The sequence below is a fragment of the Podarcis erhardii genome (assembly GCF_964252035.2).
Source record: "Podarcis erhardii genome assembly, chromosome: 3".
NCBI classification, from domain to species: domain Eukaryota; kingdom Metazoa; phylum Chordata; class Lepidosauria; order Squamata; family Lacertidae; genus Podarcis; species Podarcis erhardii.
Window position 1 is genome coordinate 47,447,537 of NC_138507.1, and position 20,004 is coordinate 47,467,540.

Here is a 20,004-nt window from a genome sequence, read left to right on the forward strand (position 1 = left end):
TGTTGTTTACTTGCACTTCGCTATTATTTGTGCTTGGCTACTATTGGTATGTTGTACAATAAGAATTATGCACATTTTAGTCACAGACAGTAGGATGATAATTCAATAAATGTTTTTTTAAAAACAAAACCCTACAGTTCATTTTAACAATTCTTTTGCCCAGGGACTGACCGACCTTGAATTATTCAAGGAGGAAACTTAAAACACTGAGAAAATTTAAAACTGACAAACTGTTCAGTATTTTACAAAAGTGTATTGTAAAAAAAAAAAAAAAAGTAATTTAAAATAAATTAAAATACAAGAATTTAAACAAAAAATGAACTAAAGAACTTTATTGACATCACAGTACATTCAATAGCAATTTTAAGAACATTACAGCTGAAAGAGAATGGCATATTTCATAGTCTTAGTAAGCACTACTAAGGAAAAATGTAAATACAAAGAAATCCTAGCAAGTACTTAACTCCGAGCAGCGTTTCCCAAAAATACAGCTATTTACAGATTATTTTTTTAAAAAGGAGGGTTCAGCTTTCACCTACACAGCCACAACTGTAGCCTCTATAATGAGCCTCTATAATGAGACAAGCCCTTAAAAACTCATGGAATTTTTAAATCGTATGACTAGTGCCATATCATTCCTCAGCGTTTACGACGTGGAGGAGTCATTGATCTGAAAAATAAAGAGAAAGGGAGGGAAATTAAAGAGGAAAAGAACTATCAAAAAACACGCACGTTAGGCTTAAAAACTTAAATTTTCTTAGTTGGAAATCAATGCTATCAAAGTCGTTCCCATCCGCCGCCACCCCCACCCCACCAAGAATAATCTAAAGAAGTTAGCTTAACTTGTAAAATATATAGTTGCAGGCATGATGATGAACAAAAACAGAAATAAATACATAAATCAAACAAGATACTTAAAAGAATACTACCTTGATCGTGATTTAGACTTGTGTTTGCGGCTTGCCTTCTTACCAGACCTTTGAGATTTCTCCACGGACCGCGACCGACTATGCTTTGCTTTCTTAGACTTCTTTTCTTTGCTGCTGCCTGGTGACTCAGAACTGCTCCTTGTGCTAGATTCCGAACCTGAGTGCTTTTTGCTCTCTTTGGTAGAACTTTTCTTGCTTTCCTGCCTAGAATCATGCCTTAATGTTTTTGAGGAAACTGGATCGCTACGAGAGACCGTTCTTTCACTATCTCTTTTCCTCTTTAATCTCTCATCATGATTGCCAGCTTTACTGTCTTTTTCTTCTTTTCTCTGTTTCTCTTTGCGCTTCTCCTGGTCTCTCTCCCTCTCTCTGTTCTTTTTCTTGTCTTTTTCTAGGCTCCTGCTGCGTTCCTTTTTCCTCTCCTGAACTTTACTATCGTGGCTGTGTTTGTGCCTGTTTCCACTTTCACTTCTACGCTGGTCCTCACTTTTACGCCTATCTCGACTCCCACTACGTGTGGAAAGGCTAGCAAGTCTATCCCTTGAGTGACTATCACTTCTACGCCTCTCCCAGTTTCGGTCATGGGAAGGACTACGATTTCGCCTCCTCTCCCCCCTGTCTGCACTCCTATGTCTACTAGATCTCCGCCTTTCTCTTACCTTGCCCCTACTCCTGCTCCTCTCTCTCCTGTTTCTGTGAGAATAGCTCCTGCTTCTGCTGCGCCTAACCTTATGTGAAGGTGATCTACTGTGGCTACGCCTCTTTTTCCTTTTAGGGGAAGAAGAATGTGAAGAGCTGCGACTGCTGCCAGAGCTACTGCTATAGGATGAACTAGAGGCTGTGCTGCTGCTACTACTGCTACTACTTCTGCTGTTGGCACTCGAACTACCACTGCTTGAACTTTTTGACCTACTCCTCCCTATTCTCTCTTTTTCTTTAACCTCTTTTTTGGGTTCAGCATCTGGTGTCATTTGCTTTGGAGATTTTTTCTTTTCACTGAACACATCCGCCTCCACCTCTTCTTTTGCATCCTCTGGTGGTGAACTGCTGTTTTGCTCTTTACTGGTGAGTTCACTCATCTCTTTAGCAATTTTCTCATTCTGGAGCTTTTCTTCTGCAAAAGTAAGTGCATAAAAGAAACAAATACAAAAATCACGCCAAGCGAGATGGCAGAGATACAAGAAATCTCTCCCTATCGTCCACTAATGGCCAGTGAATCAACAAGGCAGCATAATATAACATTACTTCTTTTATATTACTTCTTTTCTGTAGCTATTTGAAAGTCAATGGAGCTTATTTACAAGTGAACATGAATTAGATTGGGTTGTTAATCATCAACAATTCCCTTTTTAATAGGGTTTTGAAGCAAGTATATAAATAGAACCTAAACAATAATCACAATAAATATCTATGAAATATCTCTGTTGCCATGGGCAACTGTAAACTGGCAGTCTCAATGAATTCAGAGGAATCTTTGTAATATGTGTGTTCCTGGAATCTCTGTACTGGAAAGCGTGTGCCTTTCCCCAAGGATTTTTTCATGCTATAGCTAATTCTGCCTCTAAATCTATTCTATCCAAAGATTCTAGCAGATTCTTTACTTGTTACATTCTGGATGTGAGCCAGTCCTTGTGTATCCAACTCTTAACAGATCTTAGGAATTACAATGGCCAAGGCCTCTGCTTATGAAATTTTACTATCTGTGTTATTGACAGAGGTGAGGTCACCTAAAGATAAAACTATCTGGAGTTGTGAACTAGTATCAAAGCACAGAGAAAACCCCAAATTCCTCAGTTACCTGTAATGTACTCTAGCTCAGGCTTGTGTACATGGTGCATTATTCTGCGCTTGGCTCCCAGGTTGCAAGTTAGGGTGCAAGCAGGTACATAAGTCTGAGAGGTTGGAAACCACTGCTGCTGTTGTCAATTCTGAACCAAACACACATCCTACCTTCCAGCTGTTTCTCTAGCAATAGCTGCTGTTCTCTCTCCTTTCTCCAAAATGCTTCTTGTTTTTGCCTGATTCTGTGTCGCAGTTCCTCGTCATCAGTATCGGATGACTCAGAGCCTCTGTCGCTCCTCTCATCGTCACTGTCTCCTGATCCATAACCACCCAGTCCACCTGCGTGCATAAAGCCTAGTCTATCACGAGGGAAGATTAATCCTGGTTCTTAATATTTCTGCAGGGCAAAGAGGAGAGTATATTGCCCATCTTTCACTTCTTCACTGAAGAAGCCACTTATTCTGGAGGAAGTGCCAAAGGTGGTTGACTGGATGTTCAAGGCCCACACATTTGACCTGCTGTTCAGTATCTGGTTTTACTTCTTCCGGAATAGCTTGCCATGTTTTCCAGCAAGCAATCGCTATGGTTACATACTTTCCCGTTAAGTATATGGGTAAAAAAGCTCTTTACAGAGCCAGTACCAAATGCTTAGTGTACATCAGCAAGAGCATATACACAGGAGTGCAGTGCCTAAGACCTGTCCCTGAAGACATCTTTGCAATGATTTCAGCCAGCTTCAATATCCAGGGCTTTAAAAAGTCCCAAATGCCAATCAATTTTCTACTGTTCAGAAAAGACTGTACATTAAAGAGGTACAGGTATGGAATAGGAATGGACTTCTCTTCCCCCAAAAGATAGATCTGGAAAAACTAACAAGACTAGCAGAAAGTAATACTGAACATCTGATACAGAAGCATTCTTACTTTCTTTTTATGTTCTCTTCAGTATTAGTTGACTAATACATTTAAGCTAACGTGAAAGATTTTTTTACTAGTAGTAAAAATATTTAATATAACAAGTTACTAAAATTGTATAATGTTACACTGAGATTTCAAACATTTTTTTAAAAACTATTACATCTCAGAATGTAATTCTTAATTTCATATCCAGCATATCCCAATATTACACTAACTGCTGGCTATGAGAACTCAAAACATACATTTGTTGTGTGGATTGCTGGCAGGACAAAACTGTAGATTTTTATTGGTTTCTTTTATCAAAGCACACACTAATAGCTGAATTAAAAACAGGAGAAAAATTCCTCCAAATTCACTTTATTTAGATACTGTAGTAGCTATCTGGTGCAAAACATTTCATTTACAGGACAGGCTTACATTATGTTTACAATGGAAATAACACCACTGTACAATTTCGCGTATTTTAATAGGTTTATTTGCAAGATAAGCCCTTTCTAAGAAACACAAAAGTTATCAGATGCTTGCCTATTGCATGTTGGGCAGTTTCAATACATATTTAGAAATGCAAGCCAGAGCAATCTCCCCATTAAGTCCCTCTCAAAACTGGGAACATACTTACCAAGTCCAGTAAGGGAAGCCAATGCACTGGACTGTGCCAGCTGTTTTGCAGGAGCTTTGTATCACATCAACAACAGGAACAACATGTTAACACAAATAGCCACGATTTCATAGGCATGAGAGTCTATGGTATTGTTAAATCTACTACTATTGCTGTTTTGTGGAGGAGAGAAAAAACATTAAAAACGTAATCCATTGAAAACCCAGTTATTTTCTGGCCACGAATGTTTAGAAATTTAAACTGTGAATTAATAGTGGATAGATCAGTTTCTTATAGTTATACATTTCCAAGTTAATAAATTTCATCTGCAGACAGAACTGTATATAATTATTTACTCACAACTACATGGAATAAAGCTGCCTATTTTCGTAAAAAGAAAATAGCTGGCTAACAGTGAAAGCAAATTCATTCATAATTCAAGTATGCCTTAAGTTTTACTCAGCTAAATTTGAACTAGAATTATCTAAAATATGTAAACATTTAAAATAAATAAATGACATTCTATAGGAAAGAAATAGAATAACTGAAGTTAACTCACAATACACTGCACAGAACAATACACTGCACAGGACAATAGTATATGATTATTACAACTGAATTTTTGCAACTTTTCTTCCTTAACATACAGACTGCTTTTAGGTACAGATACTATGGATTTAAATGTTCTAGGACATGCAAAAGGATATTTAATTAAAGTACTAGAAAGCCTAAGCATACCTTTTATTGCTTTACGATGGGCATCTTTAGCCACGTAATATATTTCTTCATTTGTGACATCTAGGAGAATTTCTGTCAGCAGCATTTTTGTCAGCAACATCTAAACAATTATAAATATAAAATCCCCAGTTCAAACACAATTCTCAGCAAACCCTTGCAATTCTATTCGGTTATTCAGGTTAGGAAGCATAATGGTTCCTTTACCCATGATTTCTTGGAACTACTGAAGAAAGCATTGGGCTCACACTATGCAACTTCTTACATGTTCAACCACAAGCAACGTACTTTAAAATGTACCTATTTGTTCAGTATGCACAGCAGTTCACCTTTGCATTCAGTAATGTGTAGTCAAGTAATGAAAGCAGATGGAAACAGAGTTTGGGAGAGAAGAGCGCTACAATCACATTTCACATACATCTTTTCTGAGTAAGAGAATCAAGATCCTTATAGGAATCTGTTGATCCGATAAATCAAGAGCTTGAATTATCTAAAGTTTGCTCAAGCATTTATAAACCTTTGGGTATGTTATGTGTACCTAACTTGACTCTAGCCATTCTCTCCCCTTGCCATGCATCTTATATCAGCACCATATCAGTGACATCCAGTGTCGCGCTAGGCGATAACTTTACAAAAGGTCATATATGTCCACTTTTTTGCCCAAATTTGGTTCTATGTCCTTTCTCAAGCCGGTCATATGTGTAGTTAAATGACAATGCTGGTTGTGTGGCTTTAAAGTTGGAGTTGACTGTCATCATATTAGGCTGTGCATACAACCATTTTGTTCTTGCCTTAATAGCTACTAGTGGAAGCACTAGTGGAGGCACAGAGAACTTGCTTGCTAGCAGGCTTGATAGCTTTCTCTAGCTTAGCCCAAGGGGAACAGCTTTTCCTAATAACTAAGAGTGCACATTTTAACTAATTAAGAACAGGTTAATTAAAGTTATTTTTATTCAACTCAAAAAGGAATCCTTGCTTAATTTTTTAAAAAAATGTTTTTCAGTAAGCATAAACAACAGGTGACAGACACCATCTTTAAAGAGGCACCCCCTTCAATTATGTAAAGGAGAGAATGCCTCTCTAAAATTGCACTTGCTGCAAAATACATGTACACTATCTAAAAACAGAGTTTTCTGCAAACTATTATTTTAGTCAAATGAATTTTAACAAAAATTAATTAAATCAGCATTATTTGATAAACCAACTATGATTTCTTTAAATAGAATGGCAGCCCTACTAATAAGCAAGCACATACAGGCATGGCCAATGAACTGGTCGCAAACTCATCCATACCATCTGATACTCCTTTTCTTCCTCTGTCATTTCTGGTTCGCTTTGCTCCTCTTGAGGAGCTGGAGAGGGACTTCTACTGACTTTTCCACTACTTGTAGCTTCTACGTTATCAAGATCTTCATCTTCTTCATCACTATCCTATAAGAAAAGGGTTATGAAATAGGTTAAAATACAGGTTAGAATTCAATGCAGCATTATTACAACTGTTCTGTCAGTGCAATAAACTTTTTCACTTACAAATTTACTTTTCTGAGGTAACCGTGGTCCATCTTCTTCTCCTGTGTGAGCATTTTCCTTTTTTTCTTTCTTAGACAACTGAGAACGCTGCTGCTCCATTCTCTCTTTCTCTAGCTTCTTTTGCTTTTCTCGTTCCATCTTCTCTAGGCCCTCACGAATCCATGCAGGCAGAGTTCGTCGTTTAACAGCATCTAAATATTCATACAGAAAAGTAGTTTCTTAAAAAGGAACCCATTCATTTTCTTTTTAAGCTCATAAGATAATGGATGTGTTTGAGGTTTTTAGGATGTTTCACGGAGAGAAAGCCACTGTAGCTTTCTAATTCTCTTCCTAGGCTAAGCTAGACATTGTGGTGGCAAACACATAAATAGGAGTTGGGATGTGGCTAAGGTAAAGGACCTCTGGACAGTTAAGTCCAGTGAAAGGCGACTATGGGGTTGCAGTGCTCATCTCACTTTCAGGCCAAGGAAGCTGGCGTTTGTCCACAGACAGCTTTCTGGGTCATGTGGCCAGCATGACTAAACTGCTTCTGGTGCAACAGAACACCGTGACGGAAACCAGAGTGCACGGAAACGCCTTTTACCTTCCCGCCACAGCGGTATCTATTTATCCACTTGCACTGGCATGCTTTTGAACTGCTAGGTAGGCAGGAGCTGGGACAGAGCAACAGGAGCTCACACCACCATTTGAAATCCACAGCATAGGAAGGTGCAAGGGAAATCTCCTGGCCATGCATTTTCTCAGCATTTTCTCTCCTATTGGGGCTCCAAGATCAGCTCACTCAAGCTGTGATAGTACTGTACTGATAACAGGAGCTGGTTCAGCCCAAGGCACTACAGTTATTAAAATTAATATGATGAGGACATACCGATTTGAGGAGTCTCCTGTTTTGCAGGTAATGTGATAGGTGAACGCTGGCGATCTCTGAATGCTGGCCTCTCCCTTCGATTCTGAGGTGGTGCAGGAGGTGCTGGAGGACCTGGAGGGCCTGGTGGTCCAGGCTGCCAGTAAGGTGGATGAAACCCACCTTGAGGTGGACCAAAATTAGCCCCATGCTGAAAGAGTAACGAAGCTCATTTTCTTTCAGATCAATGCTACACATTTCCTAACTTTAATATTTGGTCTGTACAAAAATGCACAGTAGAAAGAACCTTACTAAAGTTGAATAGAAACCCTTTTAATATTTTAAGGGACAGCCTATATTCTCTAAACTGTGAAATTGACAGTTTCAGAAAAGAAAATTGACTAGTCCTTCTAATTTCAGAATTCAGAAATAGGAATTTTGCATTACTGTAACACAATATAAATAAACTGGAAAAGTTCCAAGTCCCTTCCTTATTGGATGGGTGTTGGAAGAGAAGATTTAAGTAGATATATTAATTATATTAATTTCAACTACAATTATCAGCTTGATTTATAGTTCAAAGGAAAGCCACTGTAGCTGCAGTAAGCCAGTTGCTAGTTTGGGATATAAAGCAAAGGAACATAACATCTAAGTTTCTTTTTAAATCATACTTGCCCCCTGGTTATGAGAGTTGTAAATTAGTTTATGCTATCTCTGTTCTAAGGAATGGTGTGGGTTTTTTGGCTGCCTCTTACTGTTTAATTTCATTTTAATTGTTATATGTCATACTTTAATATTTTTGTAAGCTGCCTAGGGAAACTATATAAATGTGATATGTGTGAGAACAATCCGCATAGCAATGTCTGCGTCAATCTCAGTCCCAAAAATTCGATGTGTACATTTTTATTTGTGTGTAGAGCTTCAGCTGACCAATCTAACAATTACATTAAAGTCTGCAGCATTTTTTTCAGTTAAAAAAGGCCAGGGGAAAAAACTTGTAATATCTACATCTAATAAGCATGTGGGGATTTGACACAGAAGTGAAAAAGGGAAAAGAAAGAGCACTGAAAGAGTCATTCTCCACTGATGTTTACTTTAAAAAATCATTTACAACTTCATATTTGACTGCCATATATCATACTTTATAACACTGTATAACATCGACATACTGTTTATAATGGCAATTCAGAAAAGTGTAGGCATGTTTAAGTGCCACTGAAATTAATGGAACTTGGCACTTCCTCTGAAAAGCCTAATCCAGAAAGCCCACACAGACTCAAAAGCATAAATGTGCACAGCGGTCCACACTGTTCACTTCAATCCACACACCTAAAGAAATATACACTTCCAGTAAAATGAATGGAGATGCTTTTTCAGGTAGAGCTGTTCCTTGCACATACTGGGACTCTTGCCCAGGAAAAATAACAGAACCAGAGTAAATGGCTATAATTTTGGCCAGTTCTACATTTCTAAATTACTGTATTTCAGAGAAGCTTAGTTGTGTGCAGGAACGCAGAATTCATTTTGGAAACTGATATTGTGGGCATAATTCACCTTTATGAATCAAATCAAACTGGTGAGAGGTGGAAAATAAATACTAAATCATCTAGGCTATCTTTCTAAACAGGCAGTTCCTTCTCAGAATACACTTGTTCATGTATTTAAGCATTTTGTTTTCTTTCATATTTTTTTCTTTTACACAAAACTTATTGCATTGGAAAACGAGGTGTTTTAACAACCAAATTATAAAGAGGTGTTCACAATGCAGGTGGTTTGCAGATGACAAACTGTATCTGAGCAAACAATAAAACTTGTGGATTCTGTTGAAAATCAGCGCTAGAGGCACAACTCCGTGGAATGGGCTCTGCATGCTTACAATATTTAAGCAAGAAATGTTTCACCTGATAGTCAAACTGGTTCACTGGGCCCATTGCAAAGTTATCAGGTGGTGGTCCCCCAAAGTTGTGATTATTCTGACTAAATATATGCCTGTTGTCAGGGGCAAATTCCCCACTGTCCTGACTGTTGCTGTCTTCTGATGGAGGAACAATATCCATTGGGCCTGGTGCTGGAGGAATCCATGGCTGCTCTGGAGGTGGATGAGGGGGTTGGTGGGGCATGCTCCAGTCTGTTTGGATTTAAAATCAAAATGTTAACAACTCATTTTTTCCATTACTTCTCTTGAGACTTTCAAAATAAAACCTTTAATGTAAAATACACACAAATATATACCTTAATAAAGCTATCATTCATTGTTTGTGTCCAGACTATCACTGATATTCCTTCTTGATTTTTGTTTGCTGGCTGAATATACCATGAAATCAACCAAAATCAGGATGATCTTGTGTTTCATCATCCATAACGTACTGAGAGCTAGTTGTGCACTTGAAAAAGGATCATGAAACAAGCCAGTGAGGAAGAACACTGTTCTTGGCTAGTTTATCCAAGTAGCTTACCATTTCCGTTAGCATATAGCTGTACTAGGCATACAGACAGAACTGGGGACGGGGGACGGGGACGACTTTCAACTATACATTTCCATACTGTATCCTTTAACCAGCCTAATTTGAAATACATTGAAGAGTTTGTGAAACTGAAAAATCCTTCATGTACATTAAGCAATGTACCATAAGTACATTTGTACCATTTTAACAAATAAAGTTGGCCCATTTGAAGCATAGAGGAAGAACAGCAGCAACTGCTGAAAAGGCACCAAACTTACTGGTATGTAAGGCTGCGTATGAAATGTCTGTGAGGGAATAGAAAACATTTTGATCTATAGATTGCTATCTGACCAGAACCTGAATCTGACTACAGCTGGCTGATTAAGGCAGCATCTAGGTGCGTATCACAGAGCACTACAAAGGGCAGAACTATACACTCTAATTTATATTCTGTGCATTAACAGAGAAAATGATTCAAAGCCAATGAGGTTTGGATCTTGCAGTCAACTTGCCTTTTCCAAGGATGCTCCAGGCTTAGAAAGATAGAGCATATCAGTGTTAGAATCCAAAAGCAAAGAGGAAATTATTAAAAAACAAACCTGGCTGCCACATTCTGTTGAAGTTTGGATCACCCTGAAAGTTGCCATGGTTGTTTGGACCAGGCTCCATGCCTGTCATCTCCTGGCCATTTGGCATCATCCCTTGCTGTTCCACTACACTCTGCTGCCCCGAAGCTTCTCGCTGAGCAATCCATGCTTGAGCTAATGCTGCCCAGTCAATTTGGCCTAGAAATAAAATTAGATTTTCAACGTACAGATTTCCATGGCAGAATTAGGAAGACATATTTGTCAAGCCCATCAGAACAGCACCTTATTCACATGTCATAGGAAGTATATTAAAAGCTTCCTTTTAAAAGTGTCCTTCACATAATTTATATGCATTAATCTATTTTCTGTTTCAAATAAGGCAAATAATAATTAGATTTAGGCTGTAATCCTATATACACACACACATAGAAATGAGCCCCAGTGAACAGTGGGACTTCCTTCTTAAGACTGCACCTTAAAACTACCAATACAGTTCATTGTCCTATCACAGTTTCTTCCAATGCGCCATTTCAAAAATATCTAATAAACAGACTGTCAGCTGTATTCAGAGAATGAAACCTGTACTAGTACTAATACTCCAGTTGCTATAATGCACATACATATTTAGCATGCATACTTAAGCTTCAATGGATTTAATGAAACTTATTCCTGAATATGTAGGAATGGGCTGCACCCCTGCAATCCTGAACACACACCAATTTTAATGGGATTTAAAGATTTAAGCAGTCTACTTGAAGGCTTGCAGCCTAAAAGGTTCAAATAAGCATCACACTGAAGTCAAGGGGAAAACTGCCGATGGATTTAAATGGATGTGGTATGCGACCATTTTAAATTGCAGCCTATCTTCTTTCTCCCATCTCCCAGAAGCTACTTTTTTTTGGGGGGGGATACTTTTCAGCCAGACAACCTAAATTTACTATCATTTTCAAGGCTGAAAGTTGCGATATTATTTTTGTGTGCCCATGTTACCCAAGTAGGATTCATTGTAACTATTCTAGTAGAGCCCGGGTCTTTAGTTAGTGCATTCTGATCTAATTGAGGGGTGCTGGTGCTGACCATAATAGTTTTAAAACACTATAACAAATTGTCAACCAACCAACCAACATACAAGAAATCAAAAGATAGCAAATAAAATACTAATAGTTGTATTCAACCTAGTGTTACATGTACAAGGTTTTCCACTTGTGCAATGGGATTCCCATCCTCTCGCCTTCCCTTGCCTCCCCAATTTATTACAGGGGTTCCCTCAATTTTCTGTTGATTTGGGGAGGCTGTGGGGTGCACGCAGTGGAAAATAGAGGGAGAAAGTTTTGTTGTGCTAATAAGAATCCTTGCACTGGTGGGACATGTTAGTTGCATGCTACACTATGGAACAGATTAGCTTGATTAATTCTGTAGCAGGTGAAAGATCAAGTCCTCGTCAAATTCCTAAAATGCTAATTGCTGTGCTAGCTTTTATCTTGAAAGCACTTTTCCAGCTATTCACTTACTTGGATCTTGCTGGTGCTGAAATGACTGCATCCATTGCTGCTGATTCAAAGGCCACTGTTGCCAAGGCTGTCCGCTTTGATCCCACATCTTTAGTTCTTTATATATTCTACATTTAATCAAAAATAACAGTTAATGTTCGAGTTGAAGCTTCATGTGTTTAGAGTCATTTAACTCTTTCAAAAGTCACAAATTATATTTTAAAATAAAATTAACTACCCAAACATTATCTCAAACAGATCAAGTAGCATTTCCATTTTGTTCCAATTCCTGGTAGCATCCAGAAACACTTATATGCCAGACAATTGCAAATAACAGAATTGCCATTTTATATTGCAGGACTATCATCAGTTGAGAAACAAGTAAACACTTCCAGAACTTTACACTTTCAGAAAATTGGTCAATTTAGATGTTACATGAATTCCTAACAAAATTGTGAAGGAGAGTGAAACAACAATAAACACTTTTGGGAAATAAATATATTGTGAAAAGATGTCTAGAAGAGTTGCCAAATCACAGGCATTGGCCCAGAAGTGCCTTCCAAAGAACTCCTGTCAAGAAAGATTAATTTAGTCTCTGTGACTAGACAGGTGATAACACAAGTGTTCTCAAAGCACACTATGACTTTGAAGTGGCAACAAAAGCTAATTAATTATTCAGACTATAATGTATTATCATTTGCTTAAATAAAACTGCTACTGGGCGGGGTGGGGTGGGGCATAGACCAGAAAGTTATTGATATGCTTAAGAGACATGTTCCTTAGAAATACTTCTGGATACTACTGAAACATTCCTACTAAGTAGGATTCAACAAATATTTGTAACAAGATTATTACAATTTCAAAAATGAAATTATTATTTTGTTGTAAATATTACACAAACACAGACAAACTCATAACATGGGAAAGTATAACTTCCTTCCTTACAATTCTATGAACGCTACCCTAAGCAGTGGAAACTACTGAAGGAAATGCATATTTCTATTCTCCCAAGCAAACATGCTGGACCACTTTTTCTCATTACCAGTCTGCTTAATCACTAAGGTCAGCATCTGAGGCTCTTTCCCATGTGCTTCAATGCTGTAAGGCATGTGTAAGGCATGTGGCTACCAAGTACAAAAAGAGAATCGCCTGTTCACTGTTCACATGCCAACTTGCCTGTGGAATGTTCTCCCCAGGGAGGCTCACCTGGCATTCACTTTGATGTCATTTTGGCACCAAATATTTCACACACACCCTTCCAATCTTCCAACATATTTATTAAACTCCACTGATTTTTTTTATTTTATTATTATTGTATTTAGGTGTTACATTACAGTATTGAAATAAATTGTATTATTTTCTAAGCTGCTCTGGGAATATATCCAGCATGGAAGGTGCTTGATATACATCTTTGAAATTATTATATACTGGATACTAAGAACCATGAACAAGAGATTTGAAAAACAGCTTCCACAAAAATTCAAATATATAATAACAGGCATGGGGAGGAATTCAACACCATACAGTAATGTGATTTGTCTTGCCAGATGGAATGCTCCCCTCTAACACCCCTCAGCCAATTTTGGGGGGCACACAGTAGAGAGAGGGAGCCCTGTTGCACAAGCAGAAGTCCTTGCACGGGGCTTTCACTGATGAGACTCATTCATACATTGAATCCCACCCTTGGTTTATACTATAGCAGTTCAGATGCATCCACTAAGAGGCTGCAGAAGCTCTTGTGCAAGCAGGTGAATTTACTTTTACTTTCTTTGCACAACATTCCGGTGTGAGATGGAAGACAATCTTTCCATAAACAGTAGGAAGCCATCTTCAAATCCAACCACTTGGTTTTCCCTTCAGTGTTTCACAGAAGCCCTATAGCAGGAGTAGTCAATGTGGTGCCCTCCAGTTGTTGTCAGACTTTAACTCCCATCAACCCGACCATTGGCTATAATGGTTGGGGCTGATAGGAGCCGAAGTTCAACAATGTCTGGAGGGCACCACTTTGCCTACCCCTGCGCTAGAGTATTAGGGTACTAATCTACATGCATTATTAAGACTGAATTTGTTTCCACTTGACTGAATAGGAAATACTTTACTAGATCTAGACATATTGTCCCTTCATGACCTATCCATGCCATCTTTTGCCTTGTTTCTGAATGCCTTGCTCTTCTGGTGCAGCTAAGATACAATATTCCAGGCTTGAATTTTACAAGGAGGAACCCCAATTCCTTCTGATGCACTTGGATTTAGAATCTAGAAATATGCTAATGTTCAAACCATTCATATAAATTAAGACATGACCTATAGTTTCTGGGATTTTTAAACTTTTTGAACAAACAGAAGTGACAACAAACAATCCTACGATCATCTAGTACACAAGAAAAGTTATGCCATTATATATTTACACATAAAATGCCTCACAGAACTATAAAATAGGTCTCTCCTTCATAAGTATTGTTGAATTCCAAATGATGTGAAATTTGAAATACTGGAACTCATTCCGCTGGCTTTGTTGTTGTTGTTTATTCGTTTAGTCGTGTCTGACTCTTCGTGACCCCATGGACCAGAGCACGCAGAGCAATAGCAGATTGCTACTGCCTAGTTTTTATTATGTTTTAATCCATTAGAGACCAATATCTTACATATATTAAGAAAAACCATTATATTTAATGGAATATTGTTGTTTATTCGTGTCCGACTCTTCGTGACCCCATGAACTAATGGAATGTACTTCCTAATAATTTTGTATCAGAGCATTCCAAACTTAAATGAAAAAGTTGCCTTTTGATTCTTGCCTTCTCCTCTATTTGCCTCCTCTTCTTGTTGAACAGTATATAATTTCCAGGTGGAAAGTGTCAGTACAGAACCACTGAAAAGCAACACTCTATCTTGCATGCCGCCCCAATTCTCATACATTCAGCTGAGATGGCACTGCAACAGAATAATGATGAACGAGTGGCACAAGACCACCCTCTCCTCCATGTGTAACTGGCTCATCTGCTTAAGTTTGAATGGAGACATATTAATGTGATTTTTTTCCCTTCAAAAAGCAGGGGGAGCTCACAAGTCAAATGGGCATATGCAGAGAGCCAAGTTCACACTAGAGACTGTTTATGTGTAGGTGAGGAGCAGCCAACATTGGTCCTCCACTGCTAAACTATTTTAGCATGAGCCAGACAGTAAGGTTTCATCTATAAATATTCCCAAAATATGAATCATTTTCTTCTTCTGTAGTAGGTATAGGGAAGCTTTCACCCTGCAGATGTTGCTGAACTACTACTTCCATCATCCTTAGCCATTGGTCATGCTTGCAGTGTTGATGGGAGTTCTAGTTCAGTAACATCTGGAGGCCCAAAGGTTCTCCACATCTGTTCTAGATCTTCAACCATTCGTACATGCCTTATTTTTCAGTATTCTAAAATGATGCAATTGATACCTTTTTGATCTCAAATGCTTTACTTCTATTAATAAAAGTTTCAAAATTATTCTTTCTGCCTTTGAACTTGCATCCCGAAGCTGGCTACCTACTCTCAGCAGATGGGAATATGTGTGTAATTTCAGTAAACAGATAACCAGTACATACTAAACATACATGACTCCAACACAATCTAACATATGTACTCTATATAGAAGAGGCTGCAATTTCCTGTTTGTTACTAGTACCATGCTACATACGGTATGTTTCACTAAGATCTTCAATAGGTGCCCCCATCATCTGAGGTGCAGAGGGTGGCTAAAGAAAACAGCCTACTTATTTTTTTTACAATTGGAGTGCATAGCCCTCCAGTTGTAGAATGCTGTACCCAGGGAGCATTGCCTGAAAATGCCATGTAATTTCATGAGTAAGCAAATACCTATTTTCTGTTCAAGCCTTTTAATCCTATCTACATTACTTTTATGCTTTGGTGTTTGCTTTTATGCTGTTTGTTTATACTATGGCTTTTTAATGTTTTTAATTTTAATCTTTTATAAACTATCCTGGAAAACCGTAGAACAGATTTGACCTGAACTAAAATCTATTTAATGGAAAACACTATTTCCCCTAATTCTCAGACACCAGTTTGACTACACAGGATCATATGCAACAAGATACCTTCCTCGATTTCAGGCATTTAACAGATATATTTTACTTTTAAAGCCAAACTGGTCCTTTATATTTTATATTTATATTTCTTTAACTAATATCATATGCCTTGTATATGTCTATTTTGTCCTCTATTAAGCACAGTGAAAATTCCAACAAGCAAAATGTTGCTGAGAAGCCATTAGAGCATTCCCAGAACACCCATCACAGTATAACTATGTCAGCTCCCAAAGTACGTAAACTGCAATTGGCAAAAATGTGGCCAAGGCTGATGTATGAGTTTGCTGAAAAGTAAACTTGGGTGCAGATGTTTCACGCATTAGGTGTGTGAAGTTATTCACTGAAGTTCAAGCTTCAATGATTTCCAGAAGTGCAGCAAAGCCTTCCTGTCTGGAGTTTTGACAGCCAAAGTTTTGACACCCATGTGGTAATTTTAATTTCTAAATATTTTAACTAGATAGTCTGCTTTTACTTTATTTTCTTGAGCTGCTATTATTCATCCCAAACCTTTCGAAAGAGGTGGGACTTAAAACAAAAATAATTATTTAGACAATGGCTGGTACAGAGAGACATCTGGATGTTATCAACATAGATTACCCAACAGTGAATTTCTGACTATCAGAGTATTTCAGTTTTCAGTGTATGTTGAGAAGTGTATGAAGTTGATAAGTATGTTTTAGTACCTTAGTTTCCCACCATAACCCCACTTATTTAGAAGTCTTATTGAATACAATAAGACCTACTTCTGAGCAGACTACGTTAGAATTAAGTTATCAAAATAGCTGTATGATTTGAACACTATATGTTAGCATGGACAAGATAAGTCCTTTTGTACATATTCCTGAACACTGCATTCTACATGCATTTCCATCAATAATGTAACTGGTTCCATGCATACTGAAGCTTCTTTTCCATGAAATATTTACACTCAGGCCATCCAGAGTTGGTATACAGTGGGGACTAAGAACTGTCAACTGTAAATTCCCTGTTTAAAATCTCAAAGCCATTAACTCAGCTGGTAGCTTTCAGCAAAATTGCTACTCTCTCTTTCCTCCTCTTCCCATCTACAATGTCAGAATACTCTCCTACATTACAGAATCTTTATTAGGATTACTTAGATAGTGCATGTAAAACCACTTGAACTGCTGAAATAATCTGTATATAAAAGCTTAGTTCCCACCCCAATTTTTTGTGTACACAATCACAGATTTTACTGCTGTGAAGCAAAATGAAGTAGAGTGTTTCAGTTAGCACACATGCTTTCATAGCAAAAATGTAAAAGGCTGCAAATTACCGGTAATCCTAACCATGATAATCTTTTATTTATTTCATTTATAGTTCAACTTTCTTCCATCATGGAACCCAAATCATTATACAGAAAGTTCTCAGACTGTCTCCCATCCTGGCACTGATTATTTATTGTGTTTATATCCCACGCTTACTCCCCAAGGGACCCAGGCAGGCAAGTAAGATACACAACTTAAAAACAAAAAGCCAAAACATCCTGAAAACAATCAGTTAAAAAATCTCATGTATCAAAATCCAGAGTAAATAGGTGTGTTTTCAGCATTTGCCTGTATAATGAGGATGCCAGAATAATGAGAAGATAACACAACTTCAGGGTTGCCACAGAAAATATGTTCTGCCACCGCTCCTCTTTGAGCATCTGGGGGCTAAGGAAACACCAAGGGGGCTCCCCCTCTGCCGATCTGTGCAAGATCCGTGAGGTTAGAGCTGCCTTCCTGAGCCTCAATGCTTGCGGCTAGGCCTCACTAAACTGAACAATGCTTACTGCCATGTAAACATGTGCAGGGTACTGTTGAAAAACATTATGACAGTTCAAATGAATAACTGCAAGAATTTGACAAACATTTTTGGGCCAGACGATTATGTAGCGAAGTATGAATTGCTTTACACGAGGGGAAAACCCACTTAGCTTAAAAAGCATCTATCCCCATTAGGGCAACTATCAGCCAGTAACCCTATATCATAAAAACGCCTATCGAGCCAATGGGCGTGACTGACTCCATCCCTTCCCTCCAGGCACCACGAGCAGCAAAATCACCACCCGCCCCAAACGTCAAACCCCATATATTTCATTCCGATCAACCGGGAGCGCACCGGCGCATGCGCATTATGGATTCGTAACGGGTTTTAATCTCAACCCGCCCGTTCAGTACCACAGCTAGGACAACGGCGCATGCGCAAAAGGGGGTGGGGGTACGTGAGGGGTGGGGGAAAGAGAACCTCGAGAAAAAGGGTTACGTGCAGTAAATAAGCGCCCGCTGCGAGTCAACCACTGTGGGGGAATCGAGAAGGGCGAATCCCTCCACGCTTCTCCACATGGGCCCAGAGGGCAGACCCCTCCCCGCCCCCACCTTCTCAACCGCCCCGGCTGCTGGGACAACAGCGCCGAGCCCTGGCGCGCCCCCTGACGGCGAAGGGAAAGGCGCCCCAGTCCTCCGGCGGCGTCGAGCGTCTTTTCAACGGCAGCCGCCCTGTGGGCCGTTACTCACCCCCTCCCGCTCCTTCCCCGCCGACCGGCGGCACTAGCAGCTCTTGGGCTGCCTCCGTCTCTCCGGTAGGCTTTTTCCCCGAACCACACAAAATGGCGCCCGCTAGTACTCACCCGGAACAGAAACTCACGTCACTGGAACCCGCTGGAGAAAGCGGTCCGACCGCCATCTTTGATAAGGGCAGACGCGGCGCCTGAGACTCCCTTGACGAGAAGTGGGCGGGGGGGGGTTTGTCATTCAGGGGCTAAAAAAACCCCACTACTGACAAGACAATACGGGTCCTCCGAAATATATGCTAGGAAGAGGAAAGAGTCCTTTCATGTCTGCTGGTTTTAGTTTCAGTCTGCTCTTCCCCGCCACCGACACACACCTTTTAGGGTTCGGATAAAGTTTATTCTGCCGGCGCCATTTTTAGCAAGGGCGCAACGCCCTTTCTTCCGCTCTTGGCATTTCCGCCTCGAGGCGAGGCTTGGGAAGTTACAGATAGGTAGCCGTGTTGGTCTGCCATGGTCAAAACAAAATAAAAAAATTCCTTCCAGTAGCACCTTAAAGACCAACTGAGTTAGTTCTAGGTATGAGCTTTCGTGTGCATGCAGGGCAGTGGCGCGTGCCTGGTGGCTCTAAGGTGTGTTCCTGGGTTGCTGGCAAGAAAGCCAGTGGAGCTGCGCGTGCAGAACGGAGGATTAGTAAGACCGTTTCACACTTCGAGACTGCTGCGAATAAGGATGAGCCCAGTGGATGGTCCTTGCAAAATTAAGACATGCCCCACGCTCCTGTGCATGTTTACCCAGAAATAAATTCTACACTGAATGGTATTATTCCTAGGTGAGTGAGCGTAAGGTTGCAAGCACTTACATCTAACGCCGCCCTAAACTGCAATTATAAAAAATTTTTGTTGTTGTTTAGTCGTTTAGTCGTGTCCGACTCTTCGTGACCCCATGGACCAGAGCACGCCAGGCACTTCTGTCTTCCACTGCCTCTCGCAGTTTGGTCAGACTCATGTTAGTAGCTTCGAGAACACTGTCCAGCCATCTCGTCCTCTGTCGTCCCCTTCTCCTTGTGCCAGTGGCGTAGCGTGGGGGGTGCAGGGGGGGCCGGCCGCACCGGGCGCAACATCTGGGGATTAGGGTTAGGCGGCGCAAATCCACGGGTTAGGGGGCGCAAATCCACGGGTTAGGGGGCGCAAATTACTTGCCTTGCCCCGGGTGCTGACAACCCACGCTACGCCACTGCCTTGTGCCCTCCATTTTTCCCAACATCAGGGTCTTTTCCAGGGAGTCTTCTCTTCTCATGAGGTGGCCAAAGTATTGGAGCATCAGCTTCAGGATCTGTCCTTCCAGTGAGCACTCAGGGCAGATTTCCTTCAGAATGGATAGGTTTGATCTTCTTGCAGTCCATGGGACTCTCAAGAGTCTCCTCCAGCACCATAATTCAAAAGCATCAATTTATTTAGAAATAAAAATCCGTAGCAGTAAATGTGACGTGCTGCTCGTTTCCATGCAAGTTTGCTTTGCAGTTAGTCCGCTGAATTTGAGTGCAACCTAC

General features: G+C 39.8%; 1 protein-coding gene and 1 long non-coding RNA gene across 2 annotated transcripts in view; one reads left to right on the forward strand and one right to left on the reverse strand.

Moving 5' to 3' along the window:
• LOC309339476 overlaps nt 1-20,004 on the forward strand; it is a 464,046-nt gene that overhangs the window by 285,893 nt on the left and 158,149 nt on the right. The gene's annotated exons all lie outside the window — the stretch shown is intronic.
• PNISR (PNN interacting serine and arginine rich protein) lies at nt 305-18,559 on the reverse strand. Its single transcript, XM_081856489.1, has 12 exons — nt 18,460-18,559; nt 11,878-11,984; nt 10,379-10,564; nt 9,237-9,463; nt 7,360-7,546; nt 6,492-6,682; nt 6,255-6,392; nt 4,965-5,064; nt 4,248-4,301; nt 2,880-3,050; nt 930-2,043; nt 305-670 (listed from the first exon to the last, which is right to left on the reverse strand). Exons 2-12 carry the CDS (start codon nt 11,963-11,965, stop codon nt 640-642), a joined length of 2,487 nt encoding a protein of 828 aa, XP_081712615.1. The 5' UTR covers nt 11,966-11,984; nt 18,460-18,559; the 3' UTR covers nt 305-639.